Raw genomic sequence first — 24,502 nt, 5'->3', positions numbered from 1 at the left:
GGTGTATGTGCGTGTGTGTGTGTGTGTGTGTGTGTGTCTGTCTGTGTGTGTGTGTAGAGCGATTCAGACTAAACTACTGGACCGATCTTTATGAAATTTGACATGAGAGTTCCTGGGTATGAAATCCCCGAACTTTTTTTTCATTTTTTTGATAAATGTCTTTGATGACGTCATATCCGGCTTTTCGTGAAAGTTGAGGCGGCACTGTCACGCCCTCATTTTTCAACCAAATTGGTTGAAATTTTGGTCAAGTAATCTTCGACGAAGCCCGGACTTCGGTATTGCATTTCAGCTTGGTGGCTTAAAAATTAATTAATGACTTTGGTCATTAAAAATCTGAAAATTGTAAAAAAAAATAAAAATTTATAAAACGATCCAAATTAACGTTCATCTTATTCTCCATCATTTTCTGATTCCAAAAACATATAAATATGTTATATTCGGATTAAAAACAAGCTCTGAAAATTAAATATATAAAAATTATTATCAAAATTAAATTGTCGAAATCAATTTAAAAACACTTTCATCTTATTCCTTGTCGGTTCCTGATTCCAAAAACATATAGATATGATATGTTTGGATTAAAAACACGCTCAGAAAGTTAAAACAAAGAGAGGTACAGAAAAGCGTGCTATCCTTCTTAGCGCAACTACTACCCCGCTCTTCTTGTCAATTTCACTGCCTTTGCCATGAGCGGTGGACTGACGATGCTACGAGTATACGGTCTTGCTGAAAAATGGCATTGCGTTCAGTTTCATTCTGTGAGTTCGACAGCTACTTGACTAAATGTTGTATTTTCGCCTTACGCGACTTGTTTCTTTTTGTTGTTGAAAGTAAGGCATTGTTTTTTTAAGCGTACATTCAAACAATTATTGATTATAGGTCCACACTATGGGATGCTCCAAGTGCTAATATAATGAAGCCTATATCAAGTCTGCAGTGCAAACAATCGCCGAAAGTAGTTCTGCCAAAGCATACACCTCTTTTACCAAAAGATTACAAACATTTAAAAATAATTCCTCCGAAACGGTGATTGCTTTACAATAAAGCAGTTATAATGAACAAAAGATTAAGAGCATATCCTAACCTCCTTTTTGAATTTGTAATCACTAAACCATTACATCCAAATACATTTCTGGCATCAATGTCTTGGACTCACTACCTCAAGTTATAATGGAAACCATCAATGAGAGAGGTTTTAAAAACAAACTTGTGGATTTTCTATAAATGGATTTTGCCTAATTAAAGAACTCTATTGATTACTAAGTCTGTATACTTAACTAATATCTTGGTAATATGATGGTCTTGCCACTTTTGAAATGTCAACATAATTGTTTATGATAGCTAGTGTAATGCAGTATAATGGATTTGTTCATACCTTGTGCCATGAGTCGAATACATCTACTGATGATTTTGTAGAGCTCTTTTTTTTCTCCCCTTGAAAGATCAGTTGACGTTTAACAAGGCTGTCGTTATGTATAACGTAATGAACAATGATGTTCCAGAATATGTACAATCATATTTTAAGCATGCCACACAGAGGTATGGGTCCGTGAACCTGATCCCTCCTATCCTTCGGCTAGACCTGTATAAATAAAGCTTATGGCATTCGATGGAGTGTTGAACTCCTTACCCCGACAAATCCGAAATGCCAATTCACGTCAAATGTTTAGACACCAATCATATTCGTGCATGACGTGTGAATAGAAACATTTTCGGTTTTGTTTAATTATTTCACAATGTTTTATTAGTATTTCATATAATTATGCGGCTGAACAAAGATATTTCTCTCCCCCACCCCCCCCCCCCCCCACCACGCAATTGTTTTTAATTCAAGGGTATGTCGCCATTTTTTGGTTTGGATTGTCATATGCAATGCCTTAAATGTAAATGTGTTGTATTCTGTACACTTTTATTTTGCGAGATTGAACATATTTTCCTTTTCGTTGTAAGAACATACGAAAGAGTTGTTTTTTTCTCTGACTTTTAAAGCTAGTGTGCGTCTGTTTCAGGGTTTGTATAAAGAACAGTTTGAAAGATTAGGCTTTGCCTAAAAGTTGTTTTATTTTGTAAGATGTTCACTTTTAGTTGCAGTATCTCTTTCTCTCTCTCTCTCTCTCTCTCTCTCTCTCTCTCTCTCTCTCTCTCTCTCTCTCTCTCTCTCTCTCTCTCTCTCTCTCTCTCTCTCTCTCTCTCTCTCTCTCTCTCTCTCTCTCTCTCTCTCTCTCTCTCTCTCTCTCTCTCTCTCTCTCTCTCTCTCTTTTGTTGTTTTTGTTTTTTTGATTTTTTTAAAATTGTAATCTCTCCGTTTTGTGTCCCTTACAAAACTTTCGGCTCCATTTTGTGTAGTAGTGATAATAATTTGCAAGTTTGATATGCTATATAATGATGTGTTTTTGTGTGTGTAAAAAATCATAAGCAGAGATTTATTGTTGTTACTTTGTAATATTGTACCTATTGAAGTACCTACCATACGCTTTGAGTACTTAACTACTTAATTCCTTGTCTAGTGTGCATTTGAAGGTTGTTCAGGAAAATATGAGGTGTAACGAACACCCTTACCTAGAGCTTACAGTTTTCTTGAAATCAGGCGATAGCAGTCACCTCTTTGATTTGTGAGTGTTGTTGAGGTTCTAAAGTTTCAAAAAGAGTGGATTTGTGACAACAGTTTGCTGGACAGATCAAAAGTATTGAGTGACATATGCTCTACCATACTGTTGGATATTACTTTTAACATATCATGAACATCATTTGTTTGAAGATATGTATATGTTGCTCTACACATCAAAGTCAAAGTCAAAAGTCAAACAGTTTATTTACCAAATGCAAAGCACAGGATTTTGTTATGGTGTATGCATAAAACTTCACACTCCTTCCACACGCATATATCATAATAAATATGTACAGATAAAGTGTTCAATTTCACTGGGCCTATTTACGTGTGTATACCAACCAGACAGTTCAAAACGGACTGGTTGTTCTTTTAGCACCAATTTGACAGGAGTAATCACAGGTTGCATGGATAAAGATAAATGAATTCCCTAAAATCATATCTAAAAATATAATCATCAATATAATAAATCCGAGTACATGCTGACACAGTTATTCAAAGGACACAACCCTTATATCTATTAAGATATTTCATTTAAGGATACTCGATCCATTTCAAAACTTTAGCTGACACATATCACAGATCTAACAGATCTAAGAACGATCCACCATTGCATTCATAAAAAAAATCACTCAGAAGAAAATATTAAATCGAGCGTTGTGACACAACGATTCAACTTTCCGTTCTGCACTTCAGCGATTAATTGTGTGTACAGTTTGACTTCTGTGTACCGATTCATAGTAGCTGAGCAATAGTAAAATTAGTATGGCAATAGTTGTTAAAAGAAAAGAAAGACGGGGAATTTACGTGGCTTAGCAAAAGTTTTACCCACAGTGGTTTCCACCTGAAACTGTCACAACCGTACATCCGGTCGTCTGCAACACCTGTCTGCTGGAGCTGTGTGCGTAGTGTTTTAAAACTTACCTCTGCCACTTGCCAAATGCTTTGTTCGCGTCATTTACTTTGGGATCACATGCAAAAGCTGAATATTCTTTTTTGTTATGGATTCCTCTTTGCCGGCGTTGTCACGACCGTGAAGACGACACCAAGCCGAGCTAGTGCTAGCGTCTTTGATGCACCGTTCACACGTAGAAACTGAGTTGTGCTGTGTTCATTATTTTTTTTAATCGATTGCTCCAGCACCTTTGATCAATGTAAGTGTTTAATTCTGTTTTGGAATAGTAAGGAAGCCCACTTTTACTAGACTTAAACTATGTTCTTTTCCAGATCTGTATACCAGGTTTACAAATAGTACCACTGTATATATATATATATATATCTTTCACGATTGAATTAACCATAACCAGATAACGAGTAGAAAAGAGCATTCACCTGGACCTCTCTGCTCGTGAGGAGTTCATATCTCCACTGCCATGTTTAGTTTTAGAGCTACACACCACAGATACAGCACTATGGTCTGAGAACAACCCTTGTACCATATGTAGGTTTAACGGTTTTTGCACGTTGTTTCAGTCTAAAAAATGTTAAATCGAATATAGTCATTTTGCATTCTATTTCTACTCTACAATTTGTTTTAAACGTTTCGCTGCAATCACATTTTGTTGCGCTATGCATGAAGTTGCTTTTGGCTGTAATGCTATAATTATGGTGAAATACATTTTTGTTTTCTTTTTCTCTAGTCTGGCTGTTTCAAAGCTAGTTTTAAATTTCAATTGATGTGTGTTGGTGTGGGTGTGAGACCTACCTTTTTATATCTTCTAATTAGACTTTTGCAATTCTTATCTTGCTTTAAATGAAACTTATGGAACATAAAAGAAAGAAAATCAGCAGTGTCGGTTGAAAGATGTTTGCTTCTCCCTATTTTTTTGATGTGTTTTGAATTGTTCTTTATCAAGTTTTGTTCGTTTCCGCGTTCAATCGTGTGTTTGCTTCTAATCTTTCTTTCGTTCTTTCTATCTCTGTCCGTTTCTTTGTTTGATTGCGTGTTTGTTTGTAAATTGGCACGAACTCACTTCTCACTCATTGTAAGGCAAAAAAAAAACCAATAGGTCTGTTTACGGTAACCCGACCGACCCTATCTTTTTCGCGCGACCCTAGACTTTTTTTGGCATTTGGGGAAAAAAAAAAAAATCTTTTTTTTTGTGCAAAATAACGTAAAAATATGTTTTTTTGGAGAAAAAAAAAATCCCGACCTACCGACCCTATTTGTTTGGCCTATGTTACCGTAAACAGACCTATTTTTTTCTTGGCCTAATCACATTTTCAAGGCCACCAGTATATAAAGTGCATATATTAACATTGTTTGAAACACTTCCTTGATTAGAGGGAGGGGGTTTATTATTAGCAGGATATAATTTTCACGAGGAAGTCCTTCGTAGTCTGTATTTGTGGGGCTGAATTTACACCGGAAACAACAAATGAGGATGTCAGACACATTCCAATCCAGAAGCTGAGTAAGTTTTGCCAGATTTTAAGGGAAAGTCCCCAAATACCAAACACTTAAGGAAACCTGCCATTTTCTCAAAAACAACAGAAGACAGACCGTTTTTTAATGTGAATGTTAATAAAGTAAATAATCAGCAACATTTATACCACTTTTTGCAGAAAGAAATCAACATAAAAGAAAGTTATTTTAATTTCAAAAATATGTTCGGAATTAACACCTGTTTCCTAAATCCGAACAAAGAGGTTCAAAATCCAAACAGCAAAAACCAATGTTACTTTGACTAACAAACATCGCAAAAGTACTCTCTTTGGCTTTCTGTTATTCCAGCGCAATCCACATGTACCCATTCTGAGCGGGTTAGGGGGAAGAATTTACCCGATGCTCCCCAGCATGTCGTACGAGGTGACTAACGGATTCTGTTTCTCTTTTTACCCTTGTTAAGTGTTTCTTGTATAGAATATAGTCAATTTTTGTAAAGATTTTACTTTTTAGTCAAGCAATATGTAAGAAATGTACTGGAAACTTGCATTCTCCCTGTAAGGTAATACATTGTACTACGTTGCAAGCCCCTGGAGCAAATTTTTGATTAGTGCTTTTGTGAACAAGAAACAATTGACAAGTGGCTCTATCCCATCTCCCCCCTTTCCCCGTCGCGATATAACCTTCGTGGTTAAAAACGACGTTAAACACCAAATAAAGAAATAAAGAAACACTGAATCATGTCCTCGCAGGTGCATTCTCGGCACACAAAAACAGAACCAGTTAGCTTCCTGTTGATGACTGACATTTCTAACCCTATGTTTTTAGCTTTCAGTTTCTCTCTGTTCTCTGTGTTTGGCTTTGATTTGCTTGTGTTCTTTGTTGGTTTTTGTTTTGGCTGCGACACTTCAAGTTTGCGTGTGTAGGGAGGGACTTGACGTGATAATTTCAGCTTCTGTATAGTTCGGTATTTGAACCATATAGGGCTGTTCGGTAATTGAAATCTACCTGACGGTTTTAAAACCACATGGTGCTCAGGCAAGATTAAGACGAATGCTTTCAAACAGACATATTTGGCTAGCAGATAGATCACACTGTTCATTTCAACCATAACTTTTCACTAAAAGCAACTCAAATTTATACTATGTTTAGTCTTCTGTTGGTCCAAATTAGCTTTGAGAGTCATACAATCCTAAAACCACTCGCCGTTTTCTTGTGGAACCTTTCGCCATCATGAATAATAGGCTAATATACGGTACAACATCACCTCGTGCAGTCAAATTGGAGCAGTCACTTTTTGTTTTCGAGAAATCAGCTGTTCAGTATTAGTCACCTGATCGACATTTGGGGACTTTCCCCTACATATAACAGGAAGAACTGAATGACTTGTTGTCACGATTAGGGTGGCGCCCTAGCAGACTTCCTGATTTGTTCAAGTATAAATTTAATGTTGTGCGTGAGGTGCGGTATAATTTAGGAACTCGCAGACACACCAGAGCGTACCAAAGTACATTGCAATAGTTTGCTGCATTGTTGGTGAAATACTGTATTATCCATCGACCGACCAGTAGCAGACGTTTGTTCTTTGTTCATCGTTGTTTGAGGTAAGAGACCGGGGACATTCAGTACATTGAGTGTTAGTTTTTTTTTCTTGATGTCTAGAAGCTTCAATGATGTTACTTGTGTGCACGTATGCGTGTGTGTCTCTTTTGATCATGTTTACAAGACTGTTAGGTTGTGTGTGTGTGTATGTGTATGTGTGTATGTGTGTGTATGTGTATGTGTGTATGTGTGTGTGTGTGTGTGAAATTGTCCGTGGGTAAATAAATACAATGCTTTGTCAATTTTACTTGTATAAATTAATTATGATCACTGTCCTTTTCATTTTTATTAAATATGTTTCTTTGCTGGTTTTATTCAATATATCTATCTGACTTTTCTATCACTTTCTCATCATTGTTGTATGTATTGAATGTATTTCATTTTATTTGTTATAACTCCCAATTGTGACCCTCCACCACAGAATGAGTCGCATGTCACCTTTTCATGATTTTCATATTTTTATATTTTCTTAAAAAGTTTTTTTATTCTCTATCCAGGGGTGAAAACCGTTTTAGAACAGAGTGAACACTTTTCGAGTTATAAGCCTGTGACTATGGTGACTCTCACACTGTTACTAGACACCCCCCGGACTTATATTATGCCTAGCGCAGAACCGCGTGAGGTGACATGCGACCCATTTCGTGGTGGAGGGTCACAATTGGTTGTCTCTTGGTGTGTACTTGTGTCTTTCTTATTCTATTTGTATTTTTTGTGTATTTTTTTCAGATTAGCTTAATTTTCTCTTGCTGGGAGAAGAGTTATGTTTATTTTACTTTGCTTTTCTTTCTTCTCATGTTTTAACGTTTGTTCATTGTATTTTTTTTCTTCTTGTTTTGTTGTTGATTTTATTCCTTATCGTTATAAAATAAATCTGGTATGGAACTGTTTATTTAAAAATCACATGTTCTGTTCTGTTCTTAGACTCAACATCCATTGACAATGGCCACTTTCCACTCTCACGTGTTGTGTCTTGCCCTTATGATTGGCGGGATCGTTTCAGATCCCGTACCGGTAAGTTGAGCACTGGAAACAAGTATTTGAGTTTCTGCTCAGAAATGAACTAAAAACTGACAAGCAAAGGAGCAAAGCAAAACATGTTAAAAGGAACAAAATGTAAGGAATAAATGAAAAGAATAGGAAAATCAAAGGAATACAGAAAAAAAAGACAATAAGATAGAAACACAACCTACACACACACGCACACATGCACACGCACGCACGCACACACACACACACACACACACACACACACACACACACACACACACACACACACACACATACACACACACACACACACACACACACAAAACAACCAGAAAGAAAAACAAATCAAGAAAGGATCAAACAAACAAAAGAGCAAAACTAAATTCAAACTATGTTTTGATTTATGCTTAAATGTGTTTTTTAATTTTGAGTTGCTTATTTTTTCCATGTATCCCTTTAATTGATTGATTTTTTACTGTAATGGAATTTTGTTTCATCTTATTCCCCATATGCATTTTGCTTTACTGTATTTATTTACTTTTTTACCGACAGCATTTTTTTCTTCATTATGTTTATATTATGTTTATATTATGTTTATATTATGTATCTTTATAGACACTATCACCTCAGGTCGACCTTACAGCTTCCGCCAAAACGTTGGTCCGAGATATCAGAGATTTGACTACTCGGGCAAAATCAGGCAAGTATTAGACCAAGTTAAGTATAGCGTGTTTCCAAAGGATTTATAGCGTTCAGATTGCTTACGTTTTGTTATTGCCTTGATAAAGAAAGTTAATAAATAGGTGAAGAACTGACCTATTTCTGTGAAGATGGAATTATTTGTGTTTGTTGCAGTTTATCCTGTATATGATCTGGTAGCCAAACTCAAAATCATACTGAAACCGTAATAAAATTCCTTTTAAACCCATTTAAGTTTTGTTACAGTCTATAGGCACCAAATAATCACATGAAAGAGTTCTAGAAAAATCTAGTGGGGGAAAGTCTATTTTTAGACCAAATGAAACCATTTGAGGATTATTGCAACTGAGAATATGGCAGTACTATAGCTTGCAGCACAGTGAACATTGTTTCATGCAGTATGGGTTGATTAACTTGTGTCATGTTTTCAACTAAAAAAATAGCATATGTGGCAATTTCAAAATCTGTTCCAAATAAGAATTTAACCATTTAAGAATCTCAACAACAAAAAAAGGCCCCCGAAGATCATTTGTAAGAAATGACAACTGATATCTGCAAACCATGTCATATACATGGACATGATCTAGCAGCATATTAAAACTTATATTACTCATAAAGTTCAATCCATTTGAGGATTGAACCATTCAGGAGTTTTACCAAAATCTGTCCCAAATAAGAATATAACCATTTGAGAATCTTAACAAACAAAAAAGGACTCCGAAGATTTGTAAGAAATGACAACTGATATATGCAAATCATGTAATATACATGGACATGATCTAGCAGCATATTAAAACTTATAATACTCATAAAATTCAATCCATTTGAGGATTGAATCATTCAGGAATTATACAATTTTGTTCAATATTTTAGGAAAACAGGACTTACCAGTTGGTTGTTGACAGGACCTTTTCTCCTGCTCTTTCTCTCAGATTTGCACAACTGTCAATGTAATTTTTTTTATAGGGGGTAAAAATCAAGGGTCTGCCAAACCCGGCAAATGCAGTAGGCAAAGGTAAAAGCAGCCCATCAGTTTTGTACTAATCAATAGTGCTGATAACACGAATGAATTGACACGCAACACGATCACTCAGCCGCAACGGAGAGGGAGGGACACAATTTCGCGCCCAACTATCACACCCCCACCCCCCCCCCCCCCCCCACGGCAACTCCGCCCACCACGCCAATAGAGCCCAACTACACGTATTAAAGACGCTACGCCCAGCCACCGGAGCTTTGATTGACACACGCTTATCCCGCATCTACACAAACCAGCCAACCCACGGGCGGAACTTGGCCTCACCAATAAGATCGCAGAACAACTCTGACGAGATTGTCTATTAAAACAGACAGAATCAACTACTTGACCACATCACGAGTTTCTCCTGATTCCGAGACCTACCACGCTTTCCCACTACGCTCCTAGATCTACACCACCCTCTCGCTAAATGGCCACCACCAACTTCAATATGGAGATTGCTGAAACTCAATTCAACTTCTCGTTGGAAAAAGAAGAGGACTCTACCATCAACGCCAGCCAATACCACGCCGCCAGGGATATGGAACTCAACTCCCACATCTCGAAAGAACATGACAGCATCCTCGAAATAAGCCTGTTACCTGCGGACGCAACCGCTCCCGCCCAAGCCATACAGGTTGACCTGAAACCAGCCAAAGAAAGGGTGATCCCCATCTTGAACAAACTGCAGGAAACCTTCAAATGCAGAATGAGTCTCACCACTGCAAAGCAATCGCTTATTCTCGCAATCGAGAAGGACCGGTGTGTACCCTTCCTTAAAGGGACCACTGAGTTCAACCCAGCAATGAACGGCTCTACTGCCAAAATAATGAGCTTAGAGACCAGTTTCAGGATACCATGAGGGAAAACAAAATATCCCTCCAACACCAGTTCGCCGAAATCATTGAGGCGGAAATTGAAAATGAAACGGACACCATCAAATGTCTCTGCGATGAGGCCCTCGCCATCGCGGATAAAGACGAAGAAGCCCTCAACATGTTGAAACTCAGCCTGCAGAATTCCATCAAAGAGGAACAAGCTGCAGTACAACGCCACCGTACCTACGAGGAGGACAAAGAAAGGCGCGAGCGCCGTAACCAACAGCGAAAACGGCCACACGACCACTCAGCGAACCGATACAGAATCCCTAAGCTGCCTAAACGACAATAGTCAATCTATTGTCTCGAACCTACAACCCGGTCTGCCCTCGGGCGGACCACCCTCATCTTCCAAAAAGGGAGAATTGTCTCGTTGCTAAACCAAACAAACAACCACTACACCCTCCCTCCAATGAACCTGTACGCATAGTACACACACGGGGAAATATAACCCGTTAATATACGACCACAGTACATCTAGTACAATACATCCTCGTACACACCGTGGAGGAAATTCCACCATAAATCATACATAAATGATTATTTTTATTGTCTTTTTGTGTGAATAAACACAAGAAAGAAATGGGCTGAACAAACAAATACACGAATCACTGAGCCTCATATAAGCCTCAGTCACTGTAAGGACATTTGGGTAATAAACCACCAGTACATGCAAGTACACCCCAACAAGGGAAATGAATAATAGTCATCTATAAATGATTATTCTCAATCGAGAAACAAAATGATGAGGATATGGGTTTGAATAGTTGTCCCCTGACGAGGCTACCTTTCAGTTTCCCCAAAATAACCTCTACAAAATCACACTCTCAAAAGAAGTTGTCCTAACAACTTGAAACTGAAAATTTTGCCGAAAAGTACCATCTTTGGGAGAGGTACTTAGGGATTTCTCGGCTGCCAACTGCATTTGCCGGGTTTGGCAGACCCTTGATTTTTACCCCCTTTCTTTGTAACAGTGCAGTTTGATAAGAAGGGGAGGGGGGAGGGGCATAAGTAAAACAAACAAAGAAAAAAAGAGAAACAAATAATATCCCGCCCCCCCCCGCCCCCCCCCCGCCCCCCCCCCCCCCCGCCCCCCCAAAAAAAGTATGAATTCGGTAGCAGATGTTCTCAAAACACTATTTAAAGAACAATGTTTGACTCACTTCGCCTACCATTGGAGTGAGTCAACACCGGAAACGTGCCGGAAACGTGATTCTCTGAGGCAGGAAAGCGGAAATTCCGTATCGCCGGCGCAGTGGGTCAAAAGTAGGGAGGTCTGTAAGGACGATTTTGATTAATGAGTTTAATTTCGTTTTCCCCCACATATATTTTCTAGAACTCGGCAAGAATGTTCAACATATCATGGCCTATTCCTGCATACTGCTAATAATATAAAAGTAATTAATTTACACTATTTGGTACTGTTACCCGTCAAATAATCGGGAGCGGAAAAGAAACGTGCAGGTTATGTTAAGATTAATACTCAATACAATACAATACAATACAATACAATAACTTTATTAATCTCTAAAAGAGAAATTGCATTGCTGAGCTTTTGTGTCCGTAATAAAACATACATGGTTGGTTGGTTTTTGGGGTTTAATGTCTCTTCAGCAAAACATACATAAAACATTCAAAAATAAACATTTGTTCTTTGTCATTCATACATTCTTGTGTTCTTATACATTTCTTCAATTCATACATCAATATTCTATCATAATTATGTACATACATTTATTCTCTTTTAACAGTCTGTCTTCAAACGCATCTCAGAGAGGGAGGCTAGAGATGTGTGTTGTGCCATAGGTAAAATCATGTGCTTAGCTATGAAGTAATGTTATCACATGTTATTTAAGGAAAATGAGTAAATATATGTACCAAGCGTATAACATCAGCAGAACTGAGGAAATACAGCACATTGGTTATCACATAAGAAAGTATATTAAAAATAAATTAACATACCTTCACCATCAACAATGCACAAACGAAAGTCAGCACCTTGCCGGTTATCACATATTGTCTAAGAGAGTAGAATAAGAGTATATAATCATGCAAAACAAAATCAACAATACTGAAACAATACAGAACACTGACCCCGTGCATCAGAGCGACAACACCAGCGTCTACCGCCCCACCTGAGAATTGAAGATGTGAATTGCAGATGGAATGAACGAATTTCTGTAGCGTGTGGATCTTGCGGTTGGTTGTCTGAATCTGTTGCTCCTGTCTGTCCGTCTACTGTCAAATTCCGGTCTGAGTGGGTGCGAGTCGTCAGCCAAAATCTTCTGTACCTTGTCAGCCAGTCGTCGTTCATGTGTTGATGTGAAATTGTCCTGCTTCCTCCCAACCACCCCACTTGCTTTCCTGATGAATTTATTTAATCTATCCCTGTCTTGCTTGTTGATGTTGCCACCCCAACACACGGAGCCAAAGTACAACACACTATTGCACGTTGAAGTGTAAAACATCTGAAGGATTTCTTGTCTGATGTTAAAAGACCTCAGTTTTCTCAAAAAGTACAGGCGAGAGTGGAGTTTCTTCACAGGGCATCAGAGTTTGGTTTCCATGTCAACTTATTGTCTATAATCACCCCCAAATACTTATACTGCTCTACCTTCTCTACGACCTCCCCCTTGATCACTATCTCCCTGTGTACATGTTCCCCCCTCCTGTTGTCCATTATCATTTCCTTTGTCTTCCCCACATTAAGCTCTAAAGAGTTGTTTTCACACCACCCCACAAACCTATCTACCTCCTGCCTGTAGTCAGAGTCGTCGTCATCAGTCAGCAGTCCGGTCAGTCCAGTGTCGTCAGCAAACTTAGTTATGGGGCAGGAGTCACTAGAACTTGTAAAATCTGCTGTGTAGAGAAAAAAAAGAAAAGGTGAGAGTACTGTGCCTTGTGGTGCCCCTGTGTTTGTGCAGATTGTGTCTGAAACTGATTGCCCCCCCCCCCACCCTAACATACTGTGGCCTGTTTGTCAGGTAGTCCATAACCCAGAGGATGGTGGCTGCTGGGACATTCATGCTAAAAAGCTTCTTCGCCATTAAATGAGGCCGTATAGTATTAAAAGCGCTGGAAAAATCAAAGAACATCAAGCGAATATAAGAGCCAGGCTTTTCTAAATGAGAGTAGATCTTGTTTAAAACATTCAACACAGCATCATCAACACTCCTGTTTTTCCTGTATGCAAACTGACATGGATCAATAAAATCTTTCACACAATCACTCAGTTTGAACAAAACAACTCTCTCAAAGACTTTCATACAAACAGAAGTAAGTGCCACAGGTCTCAGGTCATTCATGGTTATCACAGTCTTTTTCTTTGGCACAGGAACAATGCATGAAGTTTTCCATAGGGCCGGTACCCTGCTAGCACCAAGCGACATGTTAAAAATGACTGAAAAAATATAACTAAGTTGCTCTGCACATAGTTTTAAAACTTTGGGCATCATCCCATCTGGTCCCCCCGCCTTGCTAGCATTAACATTCTTCAGCCCCCTCTCCACCTCTTCTTCCGTCACCAGGGCCGGACCAAATGAGTTGTAAAGGGGGGGTTCCTCCTTTTTGGGGGGGGGGCAAATCAGCGAAGTGGCGAAGCCACAAGCGCGCGCCTGCAAAGCAGGCGCGCGAACTAGGGGGGTCCGGGGGCATGCTCCCCCGGAAAATTTTTGAAAAACGGTTAAAATCTGTGCAATCTGGTGCATTCTGGGCCTTGTTTTGAGGGTTAAGAGCAGCATTGTTTTGGTGCTAAAACTAGTAAAAGTCAAAGCAAGGTACATGCTTTTTCCAGGGGTGGGGTTCCGGAACCCCTGGAACCCCCCCCTGGGTCCGGCCCTGGTCACCACTATTGAACATATATTTTGCACACACACAAACATACTTTCTAATGCTTTAGACAGTGAATTTTGGGATCACTTGACTTACTTTCTTTTTGATTGTATTTCTGTATAATTGACATAGTTCACATTTTTCTTTAAAAACATTTCGCGTGCAAATTCTCTCGAAAATTACTACAGGTTCCTCTTGTCTTTTACATATGATTCCCCCCGCGGTTTAGGGGGAAGAATTTACCCGATGCTCCCCAGCATGTCGTAAGAGGCGACTAACGGATTCTGTTTCTCCTTTTACCCTTGTTAAGTGTTTCTTGTATAGAATATAGTCAATGTTTGTAAAGATTTTAGTCAAGCAGTATGTAAGAAATGTTAAGTCCTTTGTACTGGAAACTTGCATTCTCCCAGTAAGGTCATATATTGTACTACGTTGCAAGCCCCTGGAGCAATTTTTTGATTAGTGCTTTTGTGAACAAGAAACAATTAACAAGTGGCTCTATCCCATCCCCCCCCCCTTTTTCCCCGTCGCGATATAACCTTGAACGGTTGAAAACGAAAAGTTTTACATATGATTACTGTGTTAGCGATAGTGTTAGGTTTAAAGCATTCATCCAATATAACACATGCCAACATTCAACAGCATAAGTGCTTTCTATAATGAGAAAGAATATTTTGCCGAATTAAAATTGCAAATTGACATATAATGAGTAAGAATATTTTGCCGAATTAAAATTGCAAATTGACATATAATGAGTAAGAATATTTTGCCCAATTAAAATTGCAAATTGACATATATGTGTCTGTCAGGCAACGATAACCACAAAAGCTTCATTTTGCACATTCTGATTTCTTTGTTATTATTGCATCGAGAAGGAGGGTGGATTTGGATAATTTATGTAGATATTATTATTATTGCGATGTACTCGGCTTTCACACTTTCTCTTTTCCCAAAGGAATGAACCTTGATGTGATTCTTCAAGAAGTCCTGAACCTGCAAGCAAAAGCCACAGACTTCGCACAACAACTCCCAGGGGATGGTATGAAGTGCTCATATTCAGTATCTATAACAGATGATTTTAAACTATCGGCTGCTGTTTTGACTCTTAAATGCTTCCGTTGAAATGTATTTTTCCTTCTGTTGGGCTAGCTTCCGGAACGTCCATCTGCCTCTGTGTGTGTTTGTGTGTGTGTGTGTGTGTGTGTGTGTGTGTGTGTGTGTGTGTGTGTGTCTGTCTGTCTGTCTGTCTGTCTGTCTGTCTGTCTGTCTGTCGGTCGGTCGGTCTGTCGGTCGGTCTGTCTGTCTGTCTGTCTAACTGTTTGTCTGTGTGTCTGTCTGTCTGTGTATGTGAGTGAGTGTGTTCAATTAAATGCGCCTTGTCTAGCAATCGGGGAGAGGCATATAAGATACTGATGTTTTATAAAAAGAACTGAGCCCATTCAGATGTATCTCAAATGTAAACTTTAACATTTCAGTGTCGGAATGTCTGACAAACCTTGTGATCAAAATGGCGGCCACTGGAACTGGAAGTCACGAGGTGCTGACAGTTCTTCTAGCAACTGGTGAGAAATTACTCCCCTATCCCCCACACCCGTGTCTCTCTCTGTCTGTCTGTCTGTCTGTCTGTCTGTCTCTCTCTCACTCTCTTTCACTCTCTCTTTCACTCTCTCTTTCACTCTCTCTTTCACTCTCTCTCTCTCTCTCTCTCTCTCTCTCTCTCTCTCTCTCTCTCTCCCTCTCTCTCTCTCTCTCTCTCTCTCTCTCTGTACACGCAATCAATGCTTACATTCTGACCAGAAAGCTCGTTGCCTGAAAAATCTTTATTTTTATTTTTCCTACAGATCCTTGGAGTGTGCTGTCTGGACGACTGTCACTTTCCCTGGCTTTCCTGGAGAACGTTGCCCGGCAACTTGAAGGTGAGTACAAAGTATTAGGTAAACAATATAAACAAATATTGCTATTTCATATGTTACGTGGATTTCCATTGGTCAATTGGGCAAAACTGAGCTCAGTGCAAAAGTGATATCGACGACATTTCCGTCGATATCAGTTTTGATATCGACGACCTCTTTATTGCTTCCCCACTTCAAAAACAAAAACACCTAAATTTAAAAACAAACAAATATATATGAAAATGTAATGATCCCAGAATTTAGTTGAGCAAGTGACTAAAGACTTTTTGAAAGAAAAGACATTTTGAAATACTGAAAAGTACAAGAAAAGAGTGAACAAAAAGAAATAATAATCAGAGGGAGGGATATGGAACAGCCAAAACTGAGACAAATACTTTTGTAATTTCTTTACATTAAATACAAAATGTCCAGAGAATTAGCAATATATCTAACATTGACTGACTGTGTGATGATATCTTCTGCTATTGGTCTGTTTCGACAGTGATATCAAAATCTCGACCTCCGGTCTCGATTTTGATATCACTGTCTCAACAGACCATAGCAGAAGATATCATCACACAGTCCATCAATATTGGGTATCATGAACGATCCCTCCCTTGCGGTAGAACTGTTTCCTCCGTGCGTGTTTTGTGTGTTTTGTGTGTGTTTTGTGTGTGTTTTGTGTGTGTTTTGAGTGTGTTTTGTGTGTGTTTTGTGTGTGTTTTGAGTGTGTTTTGTGTGTGTTTTGTGTGTGTTTTGTGTGTGTTTTGTGTGTGTTTTGTGTGTGTTTTGTGTGTGTTTTGTGTGTGTTTTGTGTGTGTTTTGTTTATATGTTTTGTGTGTGTTTTGTGTGTGTATTTGTGTGTGTTTTGTGTGTGTTTTTATGTGTTTTTGTGTGTGTTTTGAGTGTGTTTTGTGTGTGTTTTGTGTGTGTTTTGTGTGTGTTTTGTGTGTGTTTTGTGCGTGTTTTGTGTGTGTTTTGTGTGTGTTTTGTGCGTGTTTTGTGTGTGTTTTGTGCGTGTTTTGTGCGTGTTTTGTGTGTGTTTTGTGTGTGTTTTGTGTGTGTTTTGTGTGTGTTTTGTGTGTGTTTTGTGTGTGTTTTGTGTGTGTTTTGTGTGTGTTTTGTGTGTGTTTTGTGTGTGTTTTGTGTGTGTTTTGTGTGTGTTTTGTGTGTGTTTTGTGTGTGTTTTGTGTGTGTTTTGTGTGTGTTTTGTGTGTGTTTTGTGTGTGTTTTTATGTGTTTTGTGTGTGTTTTGTGTGTGTTTTGAGTGTGTTTTGAGTGTGTTTTGAGTGTGTTTTGTGTGTGTTTTGTGTGTGTTTTTATGTGTTTTGTGTGTGTTTTGTGTGTGTTTTGTGTGTGTTTTTATGTGTTTTGTGTGTGTTTTGAGTGTGTTTTGTGTGTGTTTTGAGTGTGTTTTGTGTGTGTTTTGTGTGTGTTTTGTGTGTTTTGTGTGTGTTTTGAGTGTGTTTTGTGTGTGTTTTGTGTGTGTTTTTATGTGTGTTTTGTGTGTGTTTTATGTGTGTTTTGTGTGTGTTTTGTGTGTGTTTTGTGTGTGTTTTGTGTGTGTTTTGTGTGTGTTTTGAGTGTGTTTTGTGTGTGTTTTGAGTGTGTTTTGTGTGTGTTTTGTGTGTGTTTTGTGTGTGTTTTGTGTGTGTTTTGTGTGTGTTTTGAGTGTGATTTGTGTGTGTTTTGTGTGTGTTTTGTGTGTGTTTTGTGTGTGTTTTTGTGTGTGTTGTTTAACCATCTAAAGTCGGGGTCACACCCATGAACATGACCATAATGGTTTTACCGTGAGGGCGTTAAACAACACCTGACATCAAACACTTCTGGAGTCTGGTAGATAAGCTGGTAATTCATTGAACTTGTGATAATCCCATCACGGGTACGAATCCATGCCAATAATAATAATAATAATAATAAATGAGCATTTATATAGCGCAACATCATAACTTTACAATTATGCTCTTTGCGCTTGACACATTTAAAATTCAAACACAGTTATACAAGCATTTACATCTACATTCATAGTCAGCAACGCTTGATTAAAAGCATACACCATCAAACATACATTACAACAGATTCTTCCACTAATTAAGTAATAAAAACATGAATAAAATAGGTAGCAAAAACAAGGAAATACCAGCTGAATACCTTTAATCAAACAGAACATGTTATTAATACTGAAAAAAGACATGTCAACTGTGTGTGACTCAGAGACGATATCCATGTCTCATCCGGTATCACCGCTGTTGCTAGAATGTAGGTGTGTGATTACACCTAAACACACCTGGGTAGCGCGTCTCATGTTATGGGATTAGCTATGGATACTAAACACTAACTAAACCTTTGAAGCTCCATGACGACTAAGATGATGATGATGATGATGATGATGATGGTGATGATGATGATGATGATGATGATGATAATTATTAATTAATTAATGATGCCATTGTAAAATCTCACCAGAAAATCTCGGAATTACTTGACATTTTAGAAGCCTTAAATACAGTTTTCAATATTGTGTTCTTTTCAGACGAAATTATTTTGTCGGATGAAATCAGCGGCCACTTAATGGCTGTTGTGTTCGGAACAAACACCACTGCATCCATCATCAAAACTGCCGGTAAGTCTGGTATCCCCGGTACTTCTTGGTTCTTGACTCTAAAAAATCAACAGTGAAAAAAACCACGATTGCGATAGTTACAAAATGCTTCCAATGTTTCACCGTCAACGTTAATTAGTTCTGCTTGCATGTCAACAAGAACTTGTGCTCCTATACTAAATCTAGTCCAACAAGCACATTTATTGACTGATGGGCGGACGGTGTGTGTGTTCTATTCAGTAACATGTATTAATATAAATTCATGTCCTCTAACAACAACAACAACAGCAGCAACAAAAACAACAACAACAACACCAACAACAACAGTAACAATACAATCTACTGTTTCATCTTCTTTATTTCATATTCACAGATGAAACTGTGAAAGCAATGCATCTGGTGCCAAACGACAGCGACAGCGACAGCAGCAACAGCCGTATTCGACGTCAGTTGCTCAACTGGGATCTGGGAAACGGCTGGAGTTTTGGTCCCATAGGGGGACTCTCTTGGAGGGACCGAACTGACATGTACAAATTCAACGTCAGGCCAACCTTCAGGGGGTTTGAGCCGAATGGCATTAGTGCCTCTTTCAGGATTCGGTTTTAAGAACAGATTTTTTTCGGAGGGAAGATGCACTAGTTAACAAGAATGTATTAATAGTCGCAACGGAACATTTTCCGGTAATAACTCTGTCATTATTTTCAGTGGTCTGGAAAAGTAAGAGCCTCGGTACCTCCGACACGTTTTTGTTTACAATATCCGGAGCATGCAACACGCTTCCCATGGGCTTTATCCTGCGATCGGGACGAACGACTAACTCTGATGTGTGTGCTATGCAGCGTGCGCTACATATAAGCCTATAATACCATATTCTTTCGAAAATATAATTATCGGAGCCACGCATGGCTTGCTGATCACTGGAAGTGTTCGCTATGCACGTGTGTTTTTCTGTACTCACGTGACCTTAAGCCAAACCCACGTGACCTCGATCAAAACACGTTGTGATATTTGCCAGCAATCATTTCCGCAACAAGTTCTGAACTCGGATGAACTCGTGAACGCTGATTTTCGAAAGAAAAGGGTATCATAGTGTGCGCTGCATACATAACATACACATCACAGTAAGTTGTTCGTCCCGATCGCAGGATACTGCCCATCGAAAGCGTGTTACATGCTCCGGATGTTTTGAAAAACGTGTCCGAGGTGCTCTTCCAGACCGCTGATAATCCTAAAAGATTAATTTTTGAAAATCGTCTTTCAGAAAAAGACAACTGTTTTTGTGTGGTTGTATTTTTCTTTGAAAAGCAATTAACGGCGACCAGACAACTATATACCTATGGAGGTGATACACGTAATTGCGAGGCCTTCTTATTAATGTTAGCTTAAATCATGATTAATTCTAACAACTGGAGTATGTTTATTCCCTTCTCGTCAAGGTAGGTTGCAGCTATAACTCTATAGGTAAAATTCCTTTTGCATCACATGTGTTTGCACGTACAAACGACATGTTTTCATGCCTACGTGATTAGAAGTCGGTGAAAATCATTGTTGTAGACCCCCCTCCCCCCCCCCCCCTGCAAATCCCCAAATCACATTATAATAAGACCGCCCCCACCTCCCTCCAGCGTTTCAGACCCGAATCTCTTAGTGACGTCTGAAAATTTAAATTTTACCTCCATTTTACGGGACTCCTCCCTGTTAAGGTCCGACTTTTTCAGACTCTTAAAAGTTTGAAAAGTGGGTCCCAGTGTACCAAATGTTTAGCTTTAGATCAAATAATGTGACGCACTGTTGCAAGGGGTTTCGCTCTGAATCTTCCAAAGATGTTAATCCCAATAATTTAGAACCCCTCTTCGGATTTTAGCTTTTCAGCATTTACAGAATGTATTTTTATTTAAGCTTATATTCACAAAGAAACGAGAACAAAGTTGTTGTATTCTGACAATAGGCTTCTGGCTAATATACGTTATTTGTATTTTGGACCAAAATATGACATTTGACACAGATTAAGACAGTTTTGTTTTAGCGGTCGAGCTGAACAATGACCTTGTCAAATGGCATATTTTGGTTACAAATATAAATAACATTATTTTATGTATCGATCTACTTTTGTTAGAATTCCTTTTTCTTGATACCGCTGAACGGTCACAAACACCATGTGTTGGTCTCCGCCAGCCACCTAAAGTGGAGTTTTTAGTCGGCAACTGACGTCACATGACACAAAAAAGAAAAATCCAATGTTCAATTGATGCATTCCTGGTAATCCCATACAAATAAGTCATTATGTGGACGATGCCTCCTTTAGGTTACCGGCACGGTTAGCCTAGTGGTAAGGCGTCCGCCCCGTGATCGGGAGGTCGTGGGTTCGAACCGGGCCTGAGACTTTAAAATTGGCAATCTAGTGGCTGCTCCGCCTGGCGTCTGGCATTATGGGGTTAGTGCTAGGACTGGTTGGTCCGGTGTCAGAATAATGTGACTGGGTGAGACATGAAGCCTGTGCTGCGACTTCTGTCTTGTGTGTGGCGCACATTATATGTCAAAGCAGCACCGCCCTGATATGGCCCTTCGAGGTCGGCTGGGCGTTAAGCAAACAAACAAACAAACAAATCCTTTAGGTTTCAGTTTCAAAAGGCATTTTTCTCACTTGTGCCCAAATTCTCAAGAAACAACATCATCCAACTAAACTCCATACGTGTAAACGTTTAGCATCAGCATCTTGTTCTCAACAAAAAAATGGTTCCTCTTTGAGCTCACATTTCCAAGAAAGGACAGAATACTTCTTGCATTCTGGAAGAAAAGTAAAACTGCCCTAACTTTGATTTGACAATAAAAGGGAAACCTGTGACATTAGATGTCTGCCTCTTACCGGTTGATTACTTTTAATTAATCTTCCATCGATTTCGGTCTTATTGGTTTGCTTTTAATTTTTCTTTGTGCATAGAGTAACGAAGAAACGACAAAATGCCACTGTGCTTGTGTTCTCAACGAACAAGCGTGTCTGTATGCGACAATTGGTTTTTTTTAATATCAGCCCACTCTTCTGCATGCTTCTGCACCCATATTTGCCGATATTTGTTCTCTAGGTTTTTATGTTGATTACCTTTCTTTCTTTCTTTATTTGGTGTTTAACGTCGTTTTCAACCACGAAGGTTATATCGCGACGGTGTTAATTACCTTCCATTTAGTAAAGTATATGCAAACAAATCACATTCTATTTTACGGGCCTTGTTTTCTGAATGCTGTATAACAAATGACTTACTGTCCTTATATGATTACACTATAGCCACGAGAGGGTGCGTTTATTTTGTCTCAAACATCCAAAAACAGTGAATAACATGCAATTAATACAAAGTGTACCCAAATACAAGTGTAATTGACTGGCATCAACCAAAAAGAGTAGAAAAGGGTTGATTGTAATTACTTTCTTGTTTAAGAAACAAATATTGTGCATTTTTTTTATGGAAGCTGTCAAAAATGTGACGCGGGCAGCGACATAGAGTCTGGAACGCAGAATTCATATTAGACGTAAACTCATATGTCTCTTACACTTGTGTAATAACATTTAAAAACACTCTCATTCAGTTTAATGTTCACTTTGAGAGTACCATTTATGGGTTTTTCTCTCCGAAATGCAAAATCAAATTCTGAACAAAACAATCTGTCGTAGCAGAAGATAATTAGCCTCATCATGAACTTTCGCAATATTTCTACCAGATGGATTGGTACTTTTAAAGTAAGGACATAATATGGTTAGATTAAATGTGTTGTTGATAATGTTATCTCCTAGAGCCGTTTCGACCATTTATTATGTTATCAGACTATTTTATTGTGAATTAACCTCAATTCCTATTTCATTTTAATAATACGAATTTCATTTTTAGTTTTATTTGATGCTTTTAAACTCTCCTGTTTTAATTTGGCTACTCCCTTAATTATCAGTGGTGCTTTCGGTAAAGAACATCCAGTATAACGTTTCTTACCTTTACAAGCGTGTAATCAGAAAACCTAAATAAAACTAGAAAACTGGGTTTCTGCAAACAGGTATCCTACTTCAAAGCTTTTTTCCATACATATATATACATGATCTGAGTCAAGAACGGAGATCACATCTTTCAACTAGTTATGCTAAACAATAAGTTGATTTAGAATATAGATTATTCTTCAGAGCTTGTGTATCATTTTGGGACATGCATTATCTGTCCTTTTAAATGATTATAATGTATATCAAATGGCAAGTGAAATGTAATTCCTTTACTTTTGCTGTTAATAGACATCAGTTGATACAGACATGCACCAAAATACAAGTAAACATGTGTGTCTTCTGTTTCTCAACGCTAGTAGTGAAATCCATGCGGGCACACCCTCTGGTTTCCATGTTACGCGAGTGATGCTTTTTGAAATGCTTGTACTGATTGTATTTGAACGTAGAATATCAAAATGTGCAAGTATTTCAAATTCTTTCTCTGCAAGCCAATCATATATTTGGAACAAGTATTTATCAATAAACTCAATGTGCATGGTATTAGTAAATATGTCTCAGTCAAATAGAGAAATATCACCCGCGTAACATGGTTTTCACTTGTACACAGCTCTGGAGAATAACCCATAATTATGTGAAGTTCTACAAGACCAGTCCACATTCTGTTTCATTCCCTTCTTTATCCCCTTTGTACCCATGCACATACATTAATCGACAATATACAAGCTAAGCAAACGCAGCGTAGTTGATTTTATGTTGTGTTTCATTGGCTTTTTTCTGGTGTATCAAAAAACAAACATTGATATGTTTGTCAAAAGTGACGGAGACTGAATGAGCTTCGGACAGTTTCCAAAATGATTGATTTTTCAGTAAATAGAAGCTCCGTCCAGAAAAGTGTTGTTTTTCATTTGGGATGTGTGTGTGTGTGTGTGTGTGTGTGTGTGTGTGTGTGTGTGTGTGTGTGTGTGTTTGTTTGTGTGTGTGTGGGTATAGGTGTTTGTGAATAAAAATCCCGTCTACAAAAGTGTTTTTCATTTGGGGTGTGTGTGAGTGTTTGTGTGTGCGTGTGTGTGTGTATGAGTGTTTGTGTGTGAGTGTGCACAACAGTGTATGTGTGTGTGTCAGTCTGTCTGTCCTGTCTGTCTGTCAGTCTGTCTTACAGAGATGTATACACATAGAGCGCCGTCAGGAGAGCGCCATTTTGTTTTGCCCTGGGCTGGGCCCTTCCAAGCCAGTTTAATTCTTTATTTCTACTAAATTTAACTTTGTTTTTGCGTAAATTGTAAGTTCGAGGGTATCCAAAGGACATTCTATTTGGAGCTTAGATATATCTCTTCTAGTGCATACAAATTTAAAAATCTCAAAATGATCCTGGCAAATTTTAGGGAAGAGCAGAAAGAGAGAGGAATTGTATAGATTAATTAGGAAAAAGACGTACAAATGTTGGATTATGGTGCACTCACAATGATAGAAGTTGACATTATAGATGAAGTTGTATAACATTTACCAAATTATGCATATTGGGTAGAGGCTGAGTGTGTGTGTGTGTGTGTGTGTGTGTGTGTGTGTGTGTATGTGTGTGTGAATGTGTGTGAGTATGTGTGTGTGTATGTGTGTGTATGTGTGTGTGAACATTTAGAACGCACACGTACGGACACACACAAGCCAAACATATGGACACTGGCTCATGAGTGACCGCACATCTCTCTCTCTCTCTCTCTCTCTCTCTCTCTCTCTGTCTCTCTCTCTGTCTCTCTCTCTCTCTCTCTCTCATTTGTTTTTAAAGCCGCCACCGAAGACGTTTTTGACTGTATTTACTGAGTTCAATTTTATTCGGTATTGGCAGGCGTACATTTAGACTGTCTTGAACTATTGACTAGGTATTCGATGACTAGAGTGTAACCAAAAGTTAACATATCTCTCTTGAATACTGACCCACTCAGTTACTCACGCATGCTCACGTGCGAACAACGACGATAACAGGCAGGCGAGGGAGGACATATTGACTGTTAGGAG

At 38.6% G+C, this 24,502-nt stretch overlaps 1 protein-coding gene across 1 annotated transcript; it reads left to right on the top strand.

Moving 5' to 3' along the window:
- Positions 1–6,220: 6,220 nt before the first annotated feature.
- LOC138947345 (uncharacterized) lies at positions 6,221–23,380 on the top strand. The gene is made up of 8 exons (XM_070318800.1): positions 6,221–6,601; positions 7,521–7,610; positions 8,202–8,286; positions 14,968–15,051; positions 15,488–15,574; positions 15,854–15,928; positions 18,439–18,528; positions 18,881–23,380. Exons 2-8 carry the CDS (start codon positions 7,539–7,541, stop codon positions 19,111–19,113), a joined length of 726 nt encoding a protein of 241 aa, XP_070174901.1. The 5' UTR covers positions 6,221–6,601; positions 7,521–7,538; the 3' UTR covers positions 19,114–23,380.
- The last annotated feature ends 1,122 nt before the right edge of the window (positions 23,381–24,502 follow it).

Source organism: Littorina saxatilis, linkage group LG14, assembly GCF_037325665.1.
Source record: "Littorina saxatilis isolate snail1 linkage group LG14, US_GU_Lsax_2.0, whole genome shotgun sequence".
Taxonomy (NCBI): Eukaryota; Metazoa; Mollusca; class Gastropoda; order Littorinimorpha; family Littorinidae; genus Littorina; species Littorina saxatilis.
The sequence above is the reverse complement of the archived record's forward strand: the minus strand, read 5'-3'. Positions and strand labels throughout refer to the sequence as shown.